We start from the raw sequence: 21,670 nt of genomic DNA, 5'->3' as shown, positions 1-21,670 counted from the left end.
AATAAACACATCTGAACTGAAGCTCAAAAGTAAAACAAAATAATGTTTTTATGCTTTTAGAAAATCCAGCATGAGCATAAAACCCCCCCAAAATACATATTACTAATACTATTTTCAGTGGAAGATAATCTAATCCAAAGATTATCTAAATAAATACTGTGGTTAAATGCCAGCATATGGAAAATCCCTAATACGTTGCATGTAAGATTTTGACAATAAATTGTTATTTTCTTACTGGGGACTCTCCTGGCAGCAGAGAGTATCACAGACACTGATGTAAACACAGACAGAATAGTCAGTCACATGCACTCCATCTCTCAGCAAAGGCCAGTGCATTCTGTTACTATTCCGGATGAATAACACCACTGCATTCTGGGTATTTTCCAGCTCTATAAACTGCCAGACGACAGATAAAGAGAGTTGGGGACAATCAGCGGGAGTCAGGGAAATTTAAATGCAGAGAGAGAGAGAGGGAGACTAGTGCACGTGAGAAGTGGCAGAGGGAGTGACAGATGCTCTGGACCAGAAGTGGCGAGCTGAACATGTGATTGGTGGATCACAGGTCCCTTCACAGTAACGCTGCAATAAGCAGCCTTCCTTGGAAAAGGCATGGTTACCATGGTTACGGGGGAGGTCACAACAAAAGGGGAAGAGAGTCGGGCCTACTTATGGAAAATTATCTTTTCTGGCACTCACGACTGGTAGCGGCTGCCAGCAATCACAGCCACTGGTTTAGTCCTGGTTTAGTATTTTACTTGGGAAAAAAACAAACTATATATATATATATATATATATATATATATATATATATATTTAATATTCTGGTGGCATTTGTGTGGTATTTTAGTGTGTGTTATTTTAAATCGTATTCTTTGAAATAAAAAATAACATAAATTAATTGCAAGAAACAGAGAACCAATATGTCTTCCACCATTTATTCACCTTCACACACACACATAGTGACGTCAGGGTTTTTCCTTGTATAGTGCAGAACCATACGTCACGGCAAAAAAAGGATGATCAGAATCTATTTTATTTACTTTATTTTAATTTAAATTCACAGTATTGTTAATCTGTAAATTTTTCAACCTTTCTTTCACTTACTTAAAATCTAAACAGGACGTAAACACGTTACTTTAATCAGAGATAAAAGTTTTGGGAGGAAAAATATTCTGCCACCCTGCAGTAATAACATGGCAGTGCATTTTCTGAAAATCCAATTGACAAACTATTTTCAAATAAAATTACCAGCATGATATACAGCTCAGCACACTGTACTCGAACAGTTCTTGGAGGTTTTTGTCGTACTAGAAAATAAACGTCTTTGCAAATTGTTGCCCAGCTTTCCTTTCCAGTTTACAAACACTTACGAGAACTGAGCTACCTCACAGAGGCTATAAAATATCACACTTTCATTATTCCAGGGTGTATGCTTAAAAGTCTTTTGAAAATTTACATCTCACACACCCCCACAAGCACACACACGCGCACATACACAGATATTTAATGCTCCTGCTGCGTGAAGCGTGCTCAAGGGCACAGCTCCCCTGTGTCACCTGGGACATGAAACCATTAGGGAGGGAGGTTAGGAGGGGAAGTGAGGGAGAAAGCTGGGAAGGCAGCAAGGAGGGGGAGAAAGGAGAGTAGGAGAAGGAAAGGAGAACATGGAAAGTAGGTGAACCACTCAATAAGTAAGCTTCAACTACAACTATGCAGTGTGGCTAATATAATCTAGCTTTTAAAAACTAGTACAGACCGGAGTAAATCATCTTAAAAATATCTGATTAATACATTTAATATTTGACTTAATACATTTTATAATCAAGTGTCAGTATTTCCTTTGATTCTGCTGCAGCCGTGTGTAGGTAATTAAAACATTTCTATCACCTATTATCATGTTACTGTTAGTACTACTGTTGCACATGACATGAAATGTCCTGTCTCCCTGCTGTCTAGGGCCAGTAACGCTGACACTGACATGGGTGACATCATAATGTCGCATTGGATTTCACCTGTATAGCTAAATCTACACACAAGTGCACCATACTCGATCGATAGCTGTCGCGCCAAAAAGTCATCCTAAAACAGGCTCCAGAAGATCGATGGTCACACGGTGCTGCGCACAGGCACGAGGAGGAAACAGACTTTGGGCAGATAAAAAGGGCTCTGGGCTAAAAGGGCAAAGAAAATTAAACAACATATCAGAGTCTGGCTTTAATTCAGAGACAACTCCTCTTTTTCCCTCAGCTCACCATCTCTAACCTCAGTGTGACCTGCAGAAGACTCTGCTGAGCAGTCAAACACTGGACTCTGGTGGGCAGTCTCCTGCATGACAACTGTGCAAAGAATCGCAAACCTCACTGTGGAATTAGCTAAGCATCGTCAACACCAACAGTGTTTTGGTGGATAGAATACACATCCAGAAGAAGGACAAGTTAAAATGTAGAAATGCATTCGTAAATTCATTTAGATTCCTTGTTTGTGTTGTTCAGTTAGAGAACAATGCATCAGTCAGAGATTTTGTTTGGAGTGAACTGTGACAAGATGCTTCCCCATTGATACACTATTCTGGCGTTGAGAAATGTTTTTAACCAGGAATTAGAAGTCTCGAGCTTTGCAGCACTGCGCAGATTTAGACCCAAGACCTCCTTACTCTGAGGTAAGGCTGCTACTAACCACTGAGTGATTTTGCTGCTCACAAGGACTAATGATTTTTGGACTCATCACTGCATGTTTTCAACACGTTAATTTCAATAACCTATCATGTGCACTTGGTGAGAAGTTAAGCAATTTGAAAGAAACAATAAACCCATAACCACTTTAACAGACCTTTTGTGTTTAAAAAGGGGCAGTCCTCTACAGTCACATTTTCATGTGAGTGAGTTTCCTTTCTTTGTGACATAAAAATGTGACATAAAAATGCAAATGACTAACCGGTAGATGGACTGTAATGAGTGTAAGACCCAGTCCTGGCTGAACAGCAGGTAATGAGCTGTGGGAGCTGAAACTGCAATAACTTTTAGTGTGTGCATCTGTGTGTGTCTTTATATGGACTAGAGAAAAAGGTACATGTGACTTATAAATAAATACATTTGAAAGTGTGTGTGGGGGTAACACATGAAAGAAGCTCGGCTGTAAAAGACCTGAAAAAGACAAAAGCTTACAGTCCCAAATGTGATGACTCACAAAACGCTCAAAAAGAAAGATCTGAGGAGAAAATGTAAATGAGAAACATGCATATATAAAATTGAGCAGCCTGAACTGACATGATTAGTCTGAATAGAGAATTGGCTTTTTTTCCTCTGTGTCAGTTTATAAGGACTGTTTAAGCTACTACCAATGATCTGGAGGAAAAGGAAGATGAACAGAGGCTCCTGATCTCACTTCATCAACTGCACACATCGTTAGTGAAAATCTTTACTCCCTTGCTTCACTGAGCTTCCTCAATTTCATTCTTGAGGTCAAAAAGGGAATGAGCTTCTTTGGTTTACAATCCTAGCCTTAGTATGTAAGCAGCAAGCTAACTATAGCATCTATGCACCTTGTAAATTCCACATTAGCTCAACTAGCCCAGCACCACAGCTCTGCTACAATAACTGAAAGTACTCTGGATAGTGTCAGACACTAAATGCCCATCTGGCATCTAGTCCTAAATTTAACAGGACACGGTGAAACTGAATTCAAGATGACATTCAGAGTTATGTAATCAAGTTTTAAGGTAGTATGATTTGTTGCCAGTTTTTTTTGTGCATTTATCTTTCCAACATCCTGTTTGTTTAAAGCCTCTGACTTTAGAAAACGCTTGAGGCCTTTAATGTTTCTTTGTCTCAGTCTTCATGGGTTATGATGTTCAAGTGGTCTTCAAAAACATTGGAATTAGCTGATCTTGTTAACAAATTGAAGTACTATAGGTAAGTATGAAAAATATCTTTATGTTTTCGTGTGCAGCCAGTGTGTCTCTGTATAAGATGTATTTATGTTATACGTCTCCAAGGCCCCTGCAGAAGACCAAGAGGGTCTTTCCAAGGCTTTAAATAGGAAAAGAGGAAAAGCCAAGTATAAAAACTCCCCATCCCCATTATCACAAATGGCTATGATGGCTGAGAAAGATCAATAAGATGTGAATTGTCCATCACTGAGCAAAATGCACAGCTGGTATGTTAACGTGTACTCATTGGCATGGTAAACCTTTTGCATAACTTTTATCATTTAAAAATCTTTTCTTGCTCATTTTCTTGCTTGCACTGTGGCAAACAGCTGTTATTTCAAAGTCAAATAATACAGCGTGTAAAAAAGGGGGGTACGGTCTGATGCAGGACACACTTAGTCAAGATGTCTTTGAACTAAGAAAACCCGGCAGAGCAAATTCAGAAATCCCCCTGATAAATTATTAAAGTCTTAGAGTCTGGAAGATGGAATACAAACACGTGCCAGTCAAAAAGTATGCTACAGTCTTCCAGCTAAACATTTACCACATTAAAGAGCCACAGAAGAAAATCATGCGTTCATTGTCTGACACTGAGGTACAACAAAATCTGCTGTAAATGTCATTTCTGTAGTTTTGACCGTAACATTATGAGAGCTCATAAAGCTATCTATAAAACAGGAAGAATAAAAAGTCCTGCTTTTCCCCTGTCGGTGCAGGGCTGAAAAAAACAGAGTGCTGTACCTGTTTTTGCCTGATCTTTGGCAGACAGAGAGCACCAGACGAGAACAGACCATGAGCCATCTGTCCCCTCTGAGCCCCCCCAGTCTCCACACAGTGCGCACACAAACAAGCATGCAGTTAGACAGTCGCACATGTGCAAACAAGCACTTAAACTAAACACATACACGAGCATGAATTGCTCAGTAGAAATTGTCAAAATTACGGGACTATAATCTAATTCTCCACGATCGCCCCTTTGACACGAGGCCAAGGATTTCTGACCGAGGAGAAGAGGAAAGAAACAAAGTGATGTGAAAAAATATGAGCGTGAACATGGATTTACACTGGATTTGCCCATCATCCTGCTCACCAATACAACTGATTATCCTTCATTTATACCTTTTAAATATCTACTCTTTTCTGCAAATACAGAAGCTGTAACACATTCTGTTTCTTACACTGGAATAATATCCTGGCATTTCTTTCTGGCAAACAGAAGGCTATTAGGTGCTGAAACAGCCAGCTGCCCCTCAGGCAACACAAAGTAATAGGCTGTTGAATGGTAAGGCCCAAATCCTTAATAGCAGTGCTCCCTGAACATGGCAACAAGACAGGCAATGTGAGTGTGTTGTGTAGAGAAATTCACCTGTGTTTTGTTACCCTGAAGTGGTCCATTTCTCAAAGGACACACTAATACACAGAAACGTCTTGATTTCTTTAAGAGCAAAAAGCATTTTAAACAATTTGCACACTCTAAATTATATTTAGTTTTATTTAAAACTCATCACAATAATAGTAAAGGCTAATCCTGGAAACCAAAAGACTGTAAAGGCTTTGACAAGTGGACCGAGCGCTGGAATAGCAATCCAAGCGTCTCTGCATAGAGCAACTGATTTAAATTAATAACACCAGCAGATGTCAGTGCACACAAACAATGCCATGTAAAGACATATCATGTGACCTTCAAAAAAAACCCCAAATGTAAAATCTCTCTCTCTGATGCTGTCTGCTATTTAATGCTGGCTATGCTTATGAGCAGAGTCTCTAACATCTGTGCTGTTTAGCACGGGACAATCGATGCATTTCAGCATCTCAGAGTTCCTAAACTCACATTTATTCAGTCCATTAAATAAGACTGGCTTTAGATCAGTTATGACCAATCTGATTCTATACAACATCCAAAACACAGTTCACCGTCAGAGCAAGCTACAAGTGGAACAGTGGTAAATTATACTAAATTAAATATCTAATCAACTGGCACAGCATCGATTTTGGAACAAGCTCTGAACTAAACTACCACACTGATCTTGGGCCCTCAGAGGATTAAAATGTGTATGAAAATTGTAATTCTGATGAGTAATATAATATTGTATATTTCCATTATATGTGGTTAGACCCATGGATTGTACTATGTACTATGTACTAAGTACTGCCAAGCTTTGCATTTTTTCAGATATTAGAATACCAAATACACAAGAAAGACATAAATAAAAAAGTGTAAAAGTGTTGTGGTTTTGTGGGAGTGTATGTGCCAGACTATTTTATGGCACGTAAACTCCTGGATTATTTCTTTAAATCCACAAAAATGAGTCTAATAGGTGTGTTAGAATTTGATGATATAGCCAGTTGTGGTCTGCGTGTCTCAGTGTAACTGTCAGAATGGGAAAAGAAAAGCAACCAGTAAATGTCTGTTGGCAGTTAGAACACAAGCTATTGTCCTGCACAGCAGACATTTTTTTTTATTGTGGGTGGCAGCACTTTTACTTTAGACCAGCATCAGTCCTGTAGCACTAAATCTGTGAGTGACATCCATTCCCTGCCCCCCGCATATGGGTGTGTTAGCTAACCCTCTGTGACCCCGTGTGTCCACTCATCTATCACACGGATAGCCAGAACTCAGTGCTCATCAAGGCTGCAGCCTAGGTACACATACATAAACAACACTTAGAGACACACACACACACAGCTTTTTGACTACTATGGTGTATATACATGCTCCTGCAGGTACCGCCAAGGTCACAGCTGAGCAGAGAGACTAATGACCTATAATAAGACATAACCTTGACTGATAGGGACAGTCAGCATTGCTGTAGCAGCCAACAGAGCAGTATACACGTTCACTCTTACTCTCTCTACAACACACACACACACACACACACACACACACACACACACACACACACACACACACACAGAGTGAGTCGAGAGTCCTCCTGCTCTCTGCAACATCGTTCTGTCCCTGGTGGATTCAGATCTGCTATGCTTAATTTTACTTCATTTTTTTCAGCACCCTTGTCTTATCTCTCCTTTTGTACTGTTTCTGTTTTATAATCTGTTAACTCAGGCTAGCAGAGATGTCCTGTTCTTGTCCAGAAAAAAAAAGTTTAATAACTCTGAAAGTGTCCAGAGCATCAGTATCTGTGGATTTGATTCAAGTCTTAAAAAAGCTCAACTTTCCACATTGTTCTTAATCAACAAAAACAAAACCATTCCATGTCAGGAAACAACACAAAATAAACAAAGCAACTTAAAAAAAAAACCCTTAAGATTTCACACAACTGCAAGTACTACTACCCTGACAGAACATCACAAACTGGCTCTAACTAGAGAGAGACGTTGGTGTGCAAAACTAAGCAGCAGGTAAAGTACATCAAAGTCATGAGGTAGAGAAACACCTCACAGGTGCCTATCTGGCAGCTTGATTACAAATGGTACCCAAAAAACACCAGTTTCAACATCAGCAGTGGAGAGGCAGCTGAATGTTGGATATCTGGGCTGAGTTACAAACACAAACACAAACCTGAGACTGGCCAATAAAAGGAAAAGAAACAAATTTGAAGTGTTTCAAACAAGCTGAAATACTAAACTTCCATTTGCGAGCGTTTACGTAAGTAACTGAGGTTATTTCAGTTAAGGATATGTTTGCAACTCCCTACATGTTGGCTGACTGTTTGGACTCCTTAATCCATTCCTAGAGTCGTAGCAGACAAATTGATGTTCACTAGGTTAAGTGTCGTATGTGCTCCTATGAGGAGAATGCAACTGAGCAGTCTCCACCCATAACTCAGCTCACTATGAAGTGTCTCCTCTTTGTAACATAAATCAGCAGTTCTCAAACAAACAGAAGGTATTGCTAATTCTATAATAGAATAATAGAATACACACAAAAAAATCCATATTTTTTAAAAACTGAGATGCATAAACATGCTTCTCTACTCTTCACCAATTCAATCATCCATTTGCGGGACAGCTTCCCGCTGCACCAATTGTAAAATGGCCTGCGCCTGACTCATAACATTATTAGAGTCACGGTGAGATTGAATCAAAGTGTTTAATCTTAATTCTGCCAAAACGTAATGTGATGACAGACTCTGCGCAGCTGTTTTACTCTTTACTAGTTTACTGTCAACAGACTAATCAATAACAGCTAAAAGAGCTTTAAATCAAATTTAAATCAACACGTTGTAGGATATAATCAAGTTGGGCTTAAAAATTACACGTTTCACATGCTGACCCTTTAAAAGGAAGAACAAGCACAGCTTTTTTCCTGTTGTTCTCTAGACTGTGTCATTCCTGCTTAGTTCCAACACTTCTTATAATTGGTCACTTCAGCAACTTGTGTGTGAATGTGTGTGTATGTGTGTGTATGTGTGCGTGCCCTTCTTCAGCTGAGGTGGACATTTGGGCATCAAGAGGGAAGGTCCCAAAAAAAAGTTAAAAGTGCACTATAGGTGTCGAGATGGCTGACACACAGCTGACAGCATCCCAGTCAGCAACACACACACACACACACACACACACACACACACACAAATGCACATGGTGACAGCAACCTAGTCAGCAGCACCACTAACAGCAACCTGACGCGTACTGCTCCGTCTCAGTGTATCAGATCAAGCCTTCAGTCTGTCAGATAGCAAACTGCAATTATATAAACAGGACAATGATTTAGCACTTCCCTTTTTCAAATTCTGCGATATATGATTCCTTAAAATAACCTGTGGATATTTTTTATAGTTGATTAATCTGTTGATTAGGTTTTGATGAACTGAACAATCATTCTTGATATATAAATCACCAGAAGAATGATCATGCTCCTCCATGCTGACCGAAGTTATGACTAATTGCACCTCATCGGGTGTAGCCTTTAAGCCCAGACAACACAAAAAGAGCTTCGCACTGCCACTGCAAGAAGTGTTGCAGAGGGGCAGAACACCTCCCGCCTTAAAATGGTTCCTCGAGGAGCCCTAAAGAAATTTAGAAAAGGCCCCTCTAGAGTCTCTTCTAGTGCTTCATCTCCCTCACCTAAAAAACGAATGTGGAAATCAAGAAAAAAAAGTGTGGCATGCAGCAGCTGCAAATCAAGTTACTTCAAAAGTCCAATGTGAATGTGACCAACTGAAGCAAAAGGAAACCTTACAAACAAGCTTGAGCCACCAAAGTACAGCATACACAGTCTGACAGCAAATATCTGACCTTTCTGCTTAACTTACTGGTTTAGCATAACAGTGATGGCAGGATGATGAAAGTTCACAGTTGAAGTTGTACTTTCAGAATAACAATAAGAGTACTTTATTAATTCCAGATGAAATTATATTGTCATAGTAACTAACTAAATGAAATTAAATAATACAGTATATTAAAAAGTTATAAAATATAACAAAATATTTCTAATAAAAACAAAAAGTTCTACATATAAATGCCCCAGTACGTTTGTTCTAAAACAGTAACAATGTGACAAAGCTCTGGGTAATGCTTTTCACTGTCCTTCAGGTAGGAGACTACTGGGTGGGCTCACAGATGACACACAGTGCATACAGAACTTGGGTTGTCTGTGACTCAAGCTGCATTTGAAATAACAACTAGAAACACAACCAAAAATATCTGATGTGAGACTGTCAACGCGGCAATACACATCATCAAGGGAGATTGCTAGAAGTTGCTGTAGGGCTGATCTATTTTCAACACGCAGGGTTTGTGAAAGGAGCTGTAGTGAAACGAAGGAGAAAGGACCACCAGCAGAGGAGGAAGAAGAGGGTGAGAGTTAAAATAACATGCTAGCTGTGCAATCGGAAATTGTAAAGCAAACTGATTTCAAACGCAGTGAATTCGAGACACTGCATTGACTCAGTTATGTCTGGAATAGGGCGGCTCACGTGTTGGTAATGAAATGATTGCATGAGGTGAAAGGTGATACAACAGAGATGAAGTTCCATCGTCATCATCAGTTCAAGAACAGTCTTCATTACTGCTTTAGGTTTAACATCTCTTTCAGGTTGGAGCTGAGTTATTTTCATTACTACAACACTTATGGAATATTTTCTTGATAACTTGATAAACTGTATAAGATGACAGACATGGGGGACCACTTGTCCTAAACACAATTCAATTTAGTTTAAGAAAAAGGGAATTAAATCACCCATATATACTGACATTTGTGAATCTATAACCATGGATTCTTTTTTATAGGTTAGTAATTTATTACTGCTCTTGTTTCAATGTTCTACTCTTCTCATTTCCTGTTTTAGCCCTGGCTGTACAGTGTTAGCGATAGATCTGTAGTAGGCTGATGGATTTGAAAGACACACAGAGACAGAGCACAGCATCAGTCCTGGAGACACACAAGTAAATCTACATCACAACGTGTACAGACAATGCCCCTTGGAGCACCAATTTTCTAACTATCCTAGTAAAACACCATTTAAGGCAGCATACTAATTCTTTCAAAGGGCCTTTAAAAACAGGGATGTGTAAGTCCATATAATAATTTTAAATAAAGGACTTTTGTGATGCTCAAGCTGATCTTAAATGTAAGCCCACTTTAATAAAAGCTATAAACTAGAATATGCCCTCCTGCTCTATAACTATAATGTACTACACCTTAAAAGATAAGTCCAAAGCAAATCCTATTGTAAATATTGAAAGTCTGGCCCAAACTAATTTTTTAAACATTTATGAATGACTTAAACGCATAATTTATGAGAATATAGTCCCGCAATGATGACCAATATGTTAGCTCAGATAGGAGGTCATAACAGAGCCAGACTTTTTTGCTTACAACTGCCACCCAGGCATTGATTCCCTTCTCTGGTTACCTACAGGAACAACCAGGGAAAGGACGAGAAGGGAGGACAGGAGGACAGAGAAAAAATATGAAAGAGAGGGGAAAAAAATCAGTAGACTCTGGGCTTGAAATTGAGGACATTTGGGGGAGGGCGAGCACAAATATAGGCATGATATGAATCCACTCTTTTTGCGATCTGTTCCAGCCACATCCTTGAATTTCAGACATAGTACAACTGGGTACAACTTGGATTCTGTGTAACCTTCTCTGACCTTTCTAAAGCTGTCGTTTAGGTATTCTATGGCAAAATCCAGTGCTTTTATTAGTTAGAATTTGTGCTGCCTTAGTCATCTTTCAGAGCAGATAGTCTTCGTGGGGATGATAAATCACATATCCAATCTGCAATATGCTGGGAGTCTTCACTGATAACAGAGTGCAAACATGTTTGGCAAAGCTGCCTGTGAATAATTCACTATCAAAATTAAGTAGACAGAATGCTTTGCCTCTATCCTGGCTGTGCACACAACTGTTAATAAAAACATGCAGCCAAAGACTTCTGTGTGTGTTTATGTGTAATGCTCCCTGTCTAAAGGTCTGTTTTTCCAGTGATCTGGCACATAACCAGTAAAAGAATACCAATCCCAGCTTGGAGCTACAATGAACCTTTTCCCATCAGCTGTCATTATGCTGGATTACAATTTGCACAAGGTTGTTTTAAAACCAAGAGATGACAAAAGTGATCATTTAACTGCTTCTTTTATATCTCACTATACTGCACAGTACACTCGAGACCACATACACTGTGTGAAAATTCAGAATCCCCATGCTAAGATCACACTGCAACCTTTTCACACTAAATTACCTGATTTAAGGTGGAATGGAGTCTTTCCCTCAGCGCTAAAAGTACACAAAAATGCCGCGTCTATACTGTGACAAAGTGGTTTTAAGAGCCAGTGTTGAAGTTGAGTCTCTTAGTTAGACATCGCAGGACTGTTTTACTGTTCTACAGAGGGCAATATTACACATTTCAAAGACGAAATACAGCACACCACCACCAGAGCAGCTTAGGTATGTACAGCAAAATCAGCTTGCTAAAACAATTCAATCAGTGAGGTTGGAGCTTGTTCAGAAAGTAGGCTGCATGCATGTTTGGGAGTTGGAATGGGTGGAGGGGATAGGGGTGGGGTGGATATTTTTTCACTAATCATGAATCAAGGCGTTTTTCTGTTCCCAAAGGGACCCTTGATACACCCCTAACCTCCTGCTTTCCCTTTTTACCCCTACCCCCTTTTCTCCCTCTCTCCCTACTCCATGTGAGAGACCTAACTGTGTGGAGGTGTGATTACCATCGATCTGTCCTAACACAGCCCATTTCCTCCAGCCAGGACCACATGCTCCTGTCCTTGGCCAGGTGCAGATGTTTTTAGGGGTAGAAAATGTAAAAAGACTGGATGACGCATCCAGGACTATTGATAAGATATGAGATTAGGGTATTAATTAGGGTAGCCTTTTCTTTGTGTGGGGGGAGGGGAGGGGGGTTCTCAGTATTATCTCTACTGAGCTTGGCTTGACTCATAAAATCAAGCCAGACAACAAAAGTGATGGTCGCATGATTCCAGTTATCTCTGCATGTTATGGTGGAGTGGCAGGTGGTTAAGTAGAGGACAGGGGAACAGGGTGGTGGTGCAGGTGGGGGCGAGCAAATGAAAGTAATTATCAAGCCATACAGGCGTGAGTCCCAAGGGTAAATAGCGTTTGTGTGAGTGTGCGTGTGTGCGTGTGTGGGTGTTTGCAAGACATGTAGGAAATCTAGACAGCACTACGGGTAAGCTTTATCAGCGAATGTATGAGGAGCACCTGCTATACATGCACAAACGCACACATGACACACCATTTGGCGCATTTAAGAGCTGATGGAGGAGGTCTGGCACTGACGCACAGCAGGGGTTTAATAAGTGTGATGTTGTAAGAGTGGGGGCGTCATTTCTTTCCCTCTTCCCCCTCTTCGACTCACACACACTCATGCACAATAGTGCTTCAGTGAACAGTAAGCTGCAAGTGACCCCGAGACAGACATATACATCAAATGGATGAAAAAAGAGCTAGAGCCTGCAGGTAGCATCATGCTTTTTAAAAGCAATACACTATCAGTAGCTGAAAGACAAGGAGATCTAATCAGTCACTGTCAGATTATGTGTGCACACTGTTTGAGTTCTCTCCTCCCTTTCAAACACCAACTCTAATTCATCCACTTATCCCTGATCTTTTTTCTCTTATAGCCAGCTTCAGGTTGCCCCCTTCTCTCTTTTCTCTCTTTATCGCCACAAACACCTGCTCCCCCTCTCTTTATGTCGCTCTCTGTCCTTACGTTATCAAGCCTCTGCTCTCTTTTCTTTTCTCTTTACCCCTCCTCCCTTTACATACCATTCAGCACTGTAACTACAATCGCCAGCCACTTTGTCAAGCATATCTGTTCGATTGCTTGTTAAAACAAATATCTCATCAGCCAATCACAAGGCAGCAACTCAACGCATTTAGACATTTAGATATGGTCAAGATGACCTGCTGAAGAAAGGTGTTTTACATGACTCAGAAACTCAAATAATCACTTGTTGCAAGCATAAGTATACAGGCGAGCATCTCTGGATGTCAAACTGAATGTCAATCCTGGAAGCAGATGGGCTACAGCAACAGAAAAGCACACTGGGTGTAGAGCAGGGCGATATGGCCAAAAATATTTATCACGATATATATTTGAAAATTTGCGATAACGATATAACCAACGATATAATTGATGCGAGACAAAATACAACTCCACAACATTACTAGCGCAAAAAGACAACCTATCATTTATTTTCACTTAAACAAGAAGCTGATTTTTATGTACATTAAAGCTTTATAAAAATGTAACAGTGCAAATGCAAATTCCTTGCTGAAAGTTTAACCAAAAGGCATTTCCAGTAGAAATGGGCTGACATAAGAGGTGCTTTGCAACATTAAACTGTAGTGTGCAGTACGTATTTTTCGGACCATAGGGTGCCCAGGATTATAAGGCACATTACGCGAAACAAAGCAGTCAGATAAATCAAACTTTATTAAACTCATTCTTCTTGCTTCCTCCACTTCTGTACCATTGATTCATTAATGTTGAATTCTCTGGCAGCTGCTCTATTCCCATGTTGTTGCAGTATATGACTAACCTCGTATTGTGGATGGATTATCTCAGTTGTTCTCCTGACTGAAGATTGGTCCGTTTACAGCATCCTGCCATGCGATTGCATTTGTCTCTAACCATGAGGAACCTTAACGTTAACTTTTATAAGTGGAAAAGTGTTAGTGTTCGTCCTCCAGCTTCACTGTTTATGTTATGCTAACATAGCTGTGTCGCTAGCGATCACGTAGCACATTATTATATACCAGCTAGCCCAACTTCAGTAACCCTACAAACGTCACTGCTGTTTAGTTTCCTGTCTTCATTTATGTTGGAAGTGATAGCAGAGCTGTACGTTTGATTTTTTTCAGAAATCTCTCAGTCAGAACATGCAATATCATGCTTAGGTAACTAGCGAAACTAGCGAGCTAACTTCCGCTAGCTTCCTGCTAACTTCTAACTCCGTTAAATGTAATACATTTTGTTTTCATGGATGCCTGGAAGTTAAACTTCATAGTTACACCTGGTAAAGCAGCAATGCTGATCGTTTTATTAAAGATGAAAGAATTTAGACAGTTTTTAACTCTTAGTGATGCTGCAGTGTTCGTTTGTGTTCGCAGTGAACAATGACCTTCAAATGACCTTTAGGCTTATGATCACGCTCCCTCTCTATCATTTCTCACTCCTTGCCTCTCTAATTCTCTCCATTTCTCCTAATCTCTTGCGCTCCTTTCCATCACACCCGCTTACTCTCATTTGATCTATTAGTCCTTATCTCTACCACTCTTCTTCTACCTCTATAACCCCTGCTGGTGATTTTTTCCTCTATGATTCTTCATAGACAAACACTCTTCTTCTACACACACACACACACACACACCATGGTCAGCATCCACCTGGCTTTTACAAGCATGTCATCATTTTTGATCTTCCATAAAAACCAAATCACCTGCTGCACATAAAACAAAAAGACACTTAGGAGTTATACACAGACACAACTAGAAAACATGATTTTTTTCTCCCCTGTTGGCAGGACAAACAAATTCCCACATACACTGGTTTCCCATTACAAGCGCTCCCTAACAAACCCCTTCACCACCACTCTCTCTCTTACATGTGGACACACAATCACGCACACACACCCCATCCCCCAGCAGCTGTTTTCAGTGAGGACCCTCAGAGTGGTGGATCAATAATTAGAACAATCCTTATTACATGCTCTCATTTTCCCTTAGAGACTCAAGCTAATGTAGAACAATAGCAGGATACAGTAGAGTAAGAACGCCGCGTTGAATGCTGGAGGAATCCATCACGTTTCCGGACATGTGAAACGCAGGAGTGAGGATTACAGTGTACTGATGGAACTCTATGCTACTATACTAGGATCTACATGTGAATGCATAACATCACACAGCCACACTGTCAAGATTCAGGAAATGTTGTTCCTTCTCACATCTGAATGAAATTTGATTTGATGTAGAAAGACATCAGACTGGTTAAGCGGACCAGAGTATGCCCTACTGCAAACTGTATTTATCAAAGAAGTAGACAGCTGGTAGAAAAAGCTAAATTGTTGGTATGCTTATTGATAAAACTGCAGTGAATATCAAACAGCGTTAGTGCAACTTTTCCGTGAACAATCAGAAACCAGCACAGGAATTCAACTCACCTACCTCCAGCTAAATCAACTATACAAAGAGGTACTAAATAAATATGATTCATCAAGTCCCAGCAAACAGATTTTCTAGTTTTTTTAAAAGTATCTTTTATGATTTTTTCTTATTTTCATGCCAGCAGAGACAACGTAGGAATCTCATATCAAAAGGCACAGCTTTTACAGAATTTCAAGGTATTTAGTGAAAGTCTCACTGAACTATGTCTGTCCCTTTCAGAGTGTCAGTGCATATAAGCTACTATATATATATATGTACGTGTACAGTCAAGAGTAGGGATGGGTACCGGTGCACCGGTTCTGACATAAACGGTAGTAACCAGACCAAAAAGCAGCGCACATTTCGGTGCTTTATTTCGGTGCTTTTTTTTCCTGAGCTGTGATACACTTCTAGCCAATCATTTTACGTTTGCGATGATAGTAGGCGGGGCCAGGTACGTACGTTCTTTTAGAGCAGAGCTACAGATTAAAAATGCCCAATGCGAAGCGGTCAAAAGTCTGGCTGTACTTCACAGCAAAAGATGCAAACTCAGCAGCCTGCAACAAGTGCTTTAAGCTGATACTGTGATACTGTCAAAGGAGGTAACACCTCAAATCCGATGAAACACCCGGCGACGCATAGCGTTTGTTTTTAAAGCCCAGAAATGCGCCGTATGATAGCTTGCTGCGAGACCTCACACCGAGCACATCTACTGCGGGTGTGGTGCCTGTTATGCAACATCCCCCAAAAACACGAAGAGGAGAGTCCTGGCCCCTAGCCCTGCCAGTGTAGCAGAAATGATGACGGATGATGGTGGCAGCAGCAGCCGTTCTTCTCTGCGTGAGTAGCTTAATGTTGTCCGTGTGTAATTTACGTTGAGTAGGCTAACCACGTTATTACATTAATGCATGTAAGGTGAACTAGCAAACATCATCATAGCTAGATGCGGCTGTCTTCTTGTTTGATGGCAGATACTCCCTTCACCCTGGCCAAAAAGGCTAAAATGACCAAAGAAAAAGTGGAAAACAGTTAAACATGAGAGGTTTTGGACAAAGTTTGTGTTTTTTCCATTGTTTAAGCACTGCTTCCAGCCAAGAGTGATACCATATATGCCCCATAGCTGCAGAAAAGGCTAACATTGTTATCTTTTTACAAAAAACCAGCTGAACATGAGAGGTTTTTGGACCAATTTTGTGTTCTCCATTCTTTAAGCACCGGTTTGAGCACCGTTTGAGCACTGACACCATTTCAAAAGTACCGATTTGGCACCGGTATCGGATAAAACCTAAACAATACCCATCCCTAGTCAAGAGCGTGATGTTTCGTTCAATATAAATATTGGACATTAAGACCAGGTGACCACTGCCTCTCTGAGACAAGCACACATGCACACACACTCATGCAATGTGTCCTGCAAACAGTGTAGTACTTATACTACAAACTAAAAAAAAAAACAGATTTCGTGATAAACATAGTTGCACATAATACATTATATTACTGAAGCTTAGCAGCCTTTCCTAAATCCAGGTCTGTCAATTGTCCAGTCGATGGCCATCTTGATGGTGAAAACGTTTTGTAATACTGGGAGGAGTTCCCAATGCCAGTGCAATTAGCTGAGGCATGCATGGGCGCTGAATTCATTAACCTCCATCTTTCAGGGGATGGTGGGGAGAGGAGGAGGGGAAGGAGAAGGCGAGCAATACGCGTGTCGGCTTTGTTTCATCCAAAGCGATGGCAGGGACGTTATACAATAAAGTAGGAAAGAAAAAATAGAGAAAACGAAGAGATAAATTTGTCTTAATTTCCACCAATATTACGTTCCCCTGAGGATTTTTTTTACGCCGTTGTTTATTTTTGCTCCAGGGGCTGGACAGAATCATGCCTTGCCACTGTTGCCATGAGCTTGCACTGAAGCACAGGGCTGGAATCCAATTTCAGCACTCCAACTTACCCTCAGGCTCTCATCCCATAGCCCTTATTTAGATTCATCACTCTTATTATCGAGATTTATACCTCCTAATGAACAGTGATGATAGTGATGAATCACAAACTTTACCTCCGATGTGGAGGACAGACTTAAGTGGATCAAAGAGTAAAAGCATTCTCAATGTAACAGACACAATGGTGCAGTACGAGGCTTCAACGACACACAGTCAAAGCACAAAGGCACAAAACTATAAAATAGGCACAACACTTCAACTGAAGGTGAAGCATTATCAAAACAGGACCAAGTGACCCAAATAAACCTTGGAAGAAGAATAACAAGTACCATACCAATGCATATTCTGGGTACTGGAATGGTGTGCAAAACTGGGACAGTAAGAAACCCATGCTTTGCTTAGCTCTCTCCCTTTCTCTCTCTGGGAATCCATTGGGGGCTCCTGGCTCTAGATAATGTCATTAGAAGTACAGCAGCTTGAAGCATTTCTGTAACACCGTAATGGGGGTTTCCCATTAAAGTGACCACTGCAGCGACCAAGTTTTCACCGATTCCACTGAAACTGTCACACAACACATGAAAATTAAGCTTTTATGCAAACACGCACGTAACATCTCACTAGAAACTCCATCTCCTCCATCCTCCCATGATGCTTTCCTGGCGATTTACATAACTAACACAAGTTAAGATGGCTTAAGTGATAAGGCATATGCAACAATGACCTTTCCACAACAATCCAGTTGCATTTTGCAGGTGACGAAATGAGAATTGCTTAGCTCAAATCAACACAAATGAATAATTAATACATGTCCAAAAGCTTAGTTTACTGGGTGCATTTAGGAAGTAGTGATCAAATGAACAAAGAAGTGGTTAAGGGCACAGCCTATGCTTGAATGAACTTCACACTGGGTTATAATACGACATTACTTCAAACAAGACAGGAAACCCCAGCAATCACAGTAAGTGGTATGAGAATGCAACTTGAAAAGTTAATAAATATCGATGCAACATAAATTAAGTATGAATTTCAAAACATTCTGCTGCATTTCATGACACATACAGTCATCCACCTGCTTGGTGACTAATGCAAAAAAAAGCGAAGCATCCACTCTGCATTTAAAAGTGTTTTGTACTTGCTCTGCTAACTAAATATAGCATTGGTAGGGCTGGGAAAGGAGTGACTCAAAACACTCTGTTGTACAATTTGCGCCTAAGCAAGCACATATGCGTTTACTACAATATGATGCAGACAGAAATAAAGGGTTTTCAGGCAGAATAATAAAGAGAAAATAACAACATAACTTTGAAATGATGCGAGATTTCTTGAGTTGGGCTCCATGGCTTCTAAAAAAGTTCAATTACAACATTAACAACATTAAAGGGATGGAAAAAATTCAAATACATTGTGCGCAAATTATCACGGTTTTAATTTTCTTCTCTGTTATTCTTTCTCATTTTTGTCTCTGACTGTAATGCCCTTTTATCACATTTTTCTGAATGTGTCACTCTTTTGTTATGTCTGTCTGTGACTCTGATAACTCCTGGTCTATATTATGAGACACAGCGAGAGTTGGAAGGCCACCAACAAGACTAACCAATGCACAAGCAAGGGCAGCCATGGAGTAAAGCCATAGGAATGAAAACATAAGAGCACCCGGTGTGTGTATTTTGAAATGCAGCTACTGTATAAAGTGTGGGAGAGCGAGCGACTGACAGCAGCGGCCCACAGTTCACCATCTGACAAACAAATTAACTTTAGTGTTTGACTTTGTTTTGTCACAGAGTATTATTAAAAGCTAGCAGTGTGAGCCAAACAACAAATAATAAAAAAGTCACAGAGCCATACGTGATTGGACAGGATGATGTGAATAAGAGAGACCAAGCCAAAAAGGGAGAAGACAAAAGACAAACACGCAAAAAAAAAAGCCCTACAAAGGAACACAGAGTGACAGACAGAGAAATGAAGAGTAGATCGGTGTGAGGACAGAGAGAAGGACGCAGGGCAGGCCGAGAAGAAAAAGCTGATTACTCTCATGGATGGTGCTGTGCACAATCCAATCAATACAACCCTCTCCTCTTCTCTCCTCTCCATCTCTGTCTCTTGTTCTCTTCTAAGAAACATGACCCTTCATAAGGACCATAAAACCTCCAATACAGATCAGCATTGCAGACACATATAAGTTTGCCACACAAACACAGGAGAAAGTAAAAAAAGCGCTCCAACAGACATGAGCACAGTCTTAAAACACATTTGGCTCCAAAGAACTCCACCAACTCACTTGAACTCAAGAATCTTTGTTTTGTTGTTTGTTTAGAGAAGATTGGGCCATGCTAGCTCACTTCTTGTTTATGCTAAGGTCAAATAACGTTGCCAGCAGCATAATTCAAAACCAGGCACCCATGGGCGCAAAGTACAGTAAATGTCACTGTTATTGAATTGATCTCTCACGGTCAAATCTCCTGGCATTAATACGCAGAATGAAAATACATGCTTTCTCTAAACTCTGTTCTGGTCAGACAGACAGAGAATTCATTGCTGATTTTGTGTTTTTTTCTCAACAGAAGCAGCTCATAAGTTCCTTGTGTTCTCCTTATTTTTGCATGAGTGTCTCCAAAGTAAAGAACTTAACATGTACGAGAGGAGGAAGAGGAGGGAGACCCCACGTGCATTTCTGTTCCTCCTCTCTCAAATGAAAAGCTTTGTCATCAATAAATCAGATATGTATGCATTATACATGGCTGTCTGTGCATCCAAGTACAAACACAGACATGCACATGCAAGAACCTAAAAAACTCACTAAAGTAATCATTTATATTTACAATACAGTGGTCAAGTGCATCTATGTGAGAGGTTTGCACCTTGGCCTGGGTTTGCTCCATTTAATAGCATTTTTTTTTAAAAACATGCAATCATCACCTCACGCTCCTTGAAACTTCATTTGATAGAAATAAAAAAGTCTCAACAACCTGACTCTGCATAATGCCCGTTCTTCACTAAAACGAGGAAGGATGGATATGGAATTGTTTAAAGGAGCCTTGTGTGGTGTAGTTTTACTAAAGACAGACAATATGACTCATAAAGAGTTGGAATGGGATAAGAAAACAAAAGGCACAAGTCCATGGTGAGTTTACCTCATTCAGAGGCAGGTAGCTAAGATCATAATCGCAAGCAGGTGTAATTATCTTTGACTTTCCGCTGTCATGTATGCCCACATACTCAGATACACTTTAGAATGCATAGAGGCAATAAACACTGACTCCATCACACATGCATTTAAAGTACAGAGTTACAGATGCTGTTTGAATTGGACAGCACGACCAGAGTAAAGAGATACAGCAAGAGAATCTCCACATCTGGATTTATATGAACACGTGAATGAATGAATGAATGAATGAATGTATGCGAGACCTCCAAGCTCATTTAATCAGTCAAGCTGAGGTAAACGTCCACATCTACTTGCTCATACACACAGAGTCACGGTCCAGCGACGCTAGTGGAGCAAAGCAGATGAAGCCACCAGCCAGCCAAGCCAGCCCTCGTCTCTTTTACCTTTCTCTTTTGTTCCCGGGATGCTGTTCTCCTGCTCTTCCTCCGCTTCTCCTTCTCGTCCTCTATTGCATTCACATCCACTTCCCCCCGATTCTTCTTCAATTGGGAGGCCGCGTGAGCCATGATAGGTAATATAAAAAAAAACGAAGAAGCACCACACACTACACACGCGTGCCTCACCTGAAATCCCAGAGAAGTTCAGGGGCTATAATTTGACAAAACCAGGATCTCAGAGGAAAAAATCGGGGTAGAAAAGGAAAGGGGGGGAAAGGGAAGAAAAATGCCCTCCTTGAAAAGGAGAATGGAGAAGAGTAGGGTTTCTTTTTCTTTTGTATGTATGTATATATATCCTATGTGTCCTTTCTTTTGGTTGTTGCTCCGGTCTGGTCTCTCTTTCTTTCTTTCTTTTTTTTAAAGTGATGGAAAGCTGGGAGAAAAGAGACAGCAGCTTCTCCTCGTCACCTCTTCCTCCTCCTCCTCCTCGTGTGTCATCCGTTGGCAGTGTGAGAGGAGCACGTCCAGGAGAGGTGAGGACGAACCGGATGGAGAGAAAAGAGACACGAGCATCACCAGCACAGAGGTGGAGGGAGGGAGGAGAAAGGAGAGAGAGAGAGCGAGAGAGAGAATGGAAGTGGAGGGAGGGTGTGTGTGTGGGGGGGTGGGGGT

The 21,670-nt window shown here is 40.6% G+C and overlaps 1 protein-coding gene across 1 annotated transcript in view; it reads right to left on the bottom strand.

Annotated features, from left to right (window-relative positions):
* Window positions 1–21,142, bottom strand: part of LOC309720465 (ankyrin-3-like) — an 89,209-nt gene extending 68,067 nt beyond the window's left edge. The window contains exon 1 of the mRNA XM_082557443.1: window positions 21,005–21,142. Coding sequence (XP_082413569.1) covers window positions 21,005–21,127 — 123 coding nt within the window. The 5' untranslated portion in view covers window positions 21,128–21,142. The remainder of the gene's footprint in view (window positions 1–21,004) is intronic.
* Between the last annotated feature and the right edge of the window lie 528 nt (window positions 21,143–21,670).

This window comes from Aulonocara stuartgranti, assembly GCF_965226115.1.
Source record: "Aulonocara stuartgranti genome assembly, chromosome: 13".
NCBI classification, from domain to species: domain Eukaryota; kingdom Metazoa; phylum Chordata; class Actinopteri; order Cichliformes; family Cichlidae; genus Aulonocara; species Aulonocara stuartgranti.
Note: the sequence above shows the minus strand (reverse complement) of the source record. Positions and strands in the feature narration are given on the sequence as shown.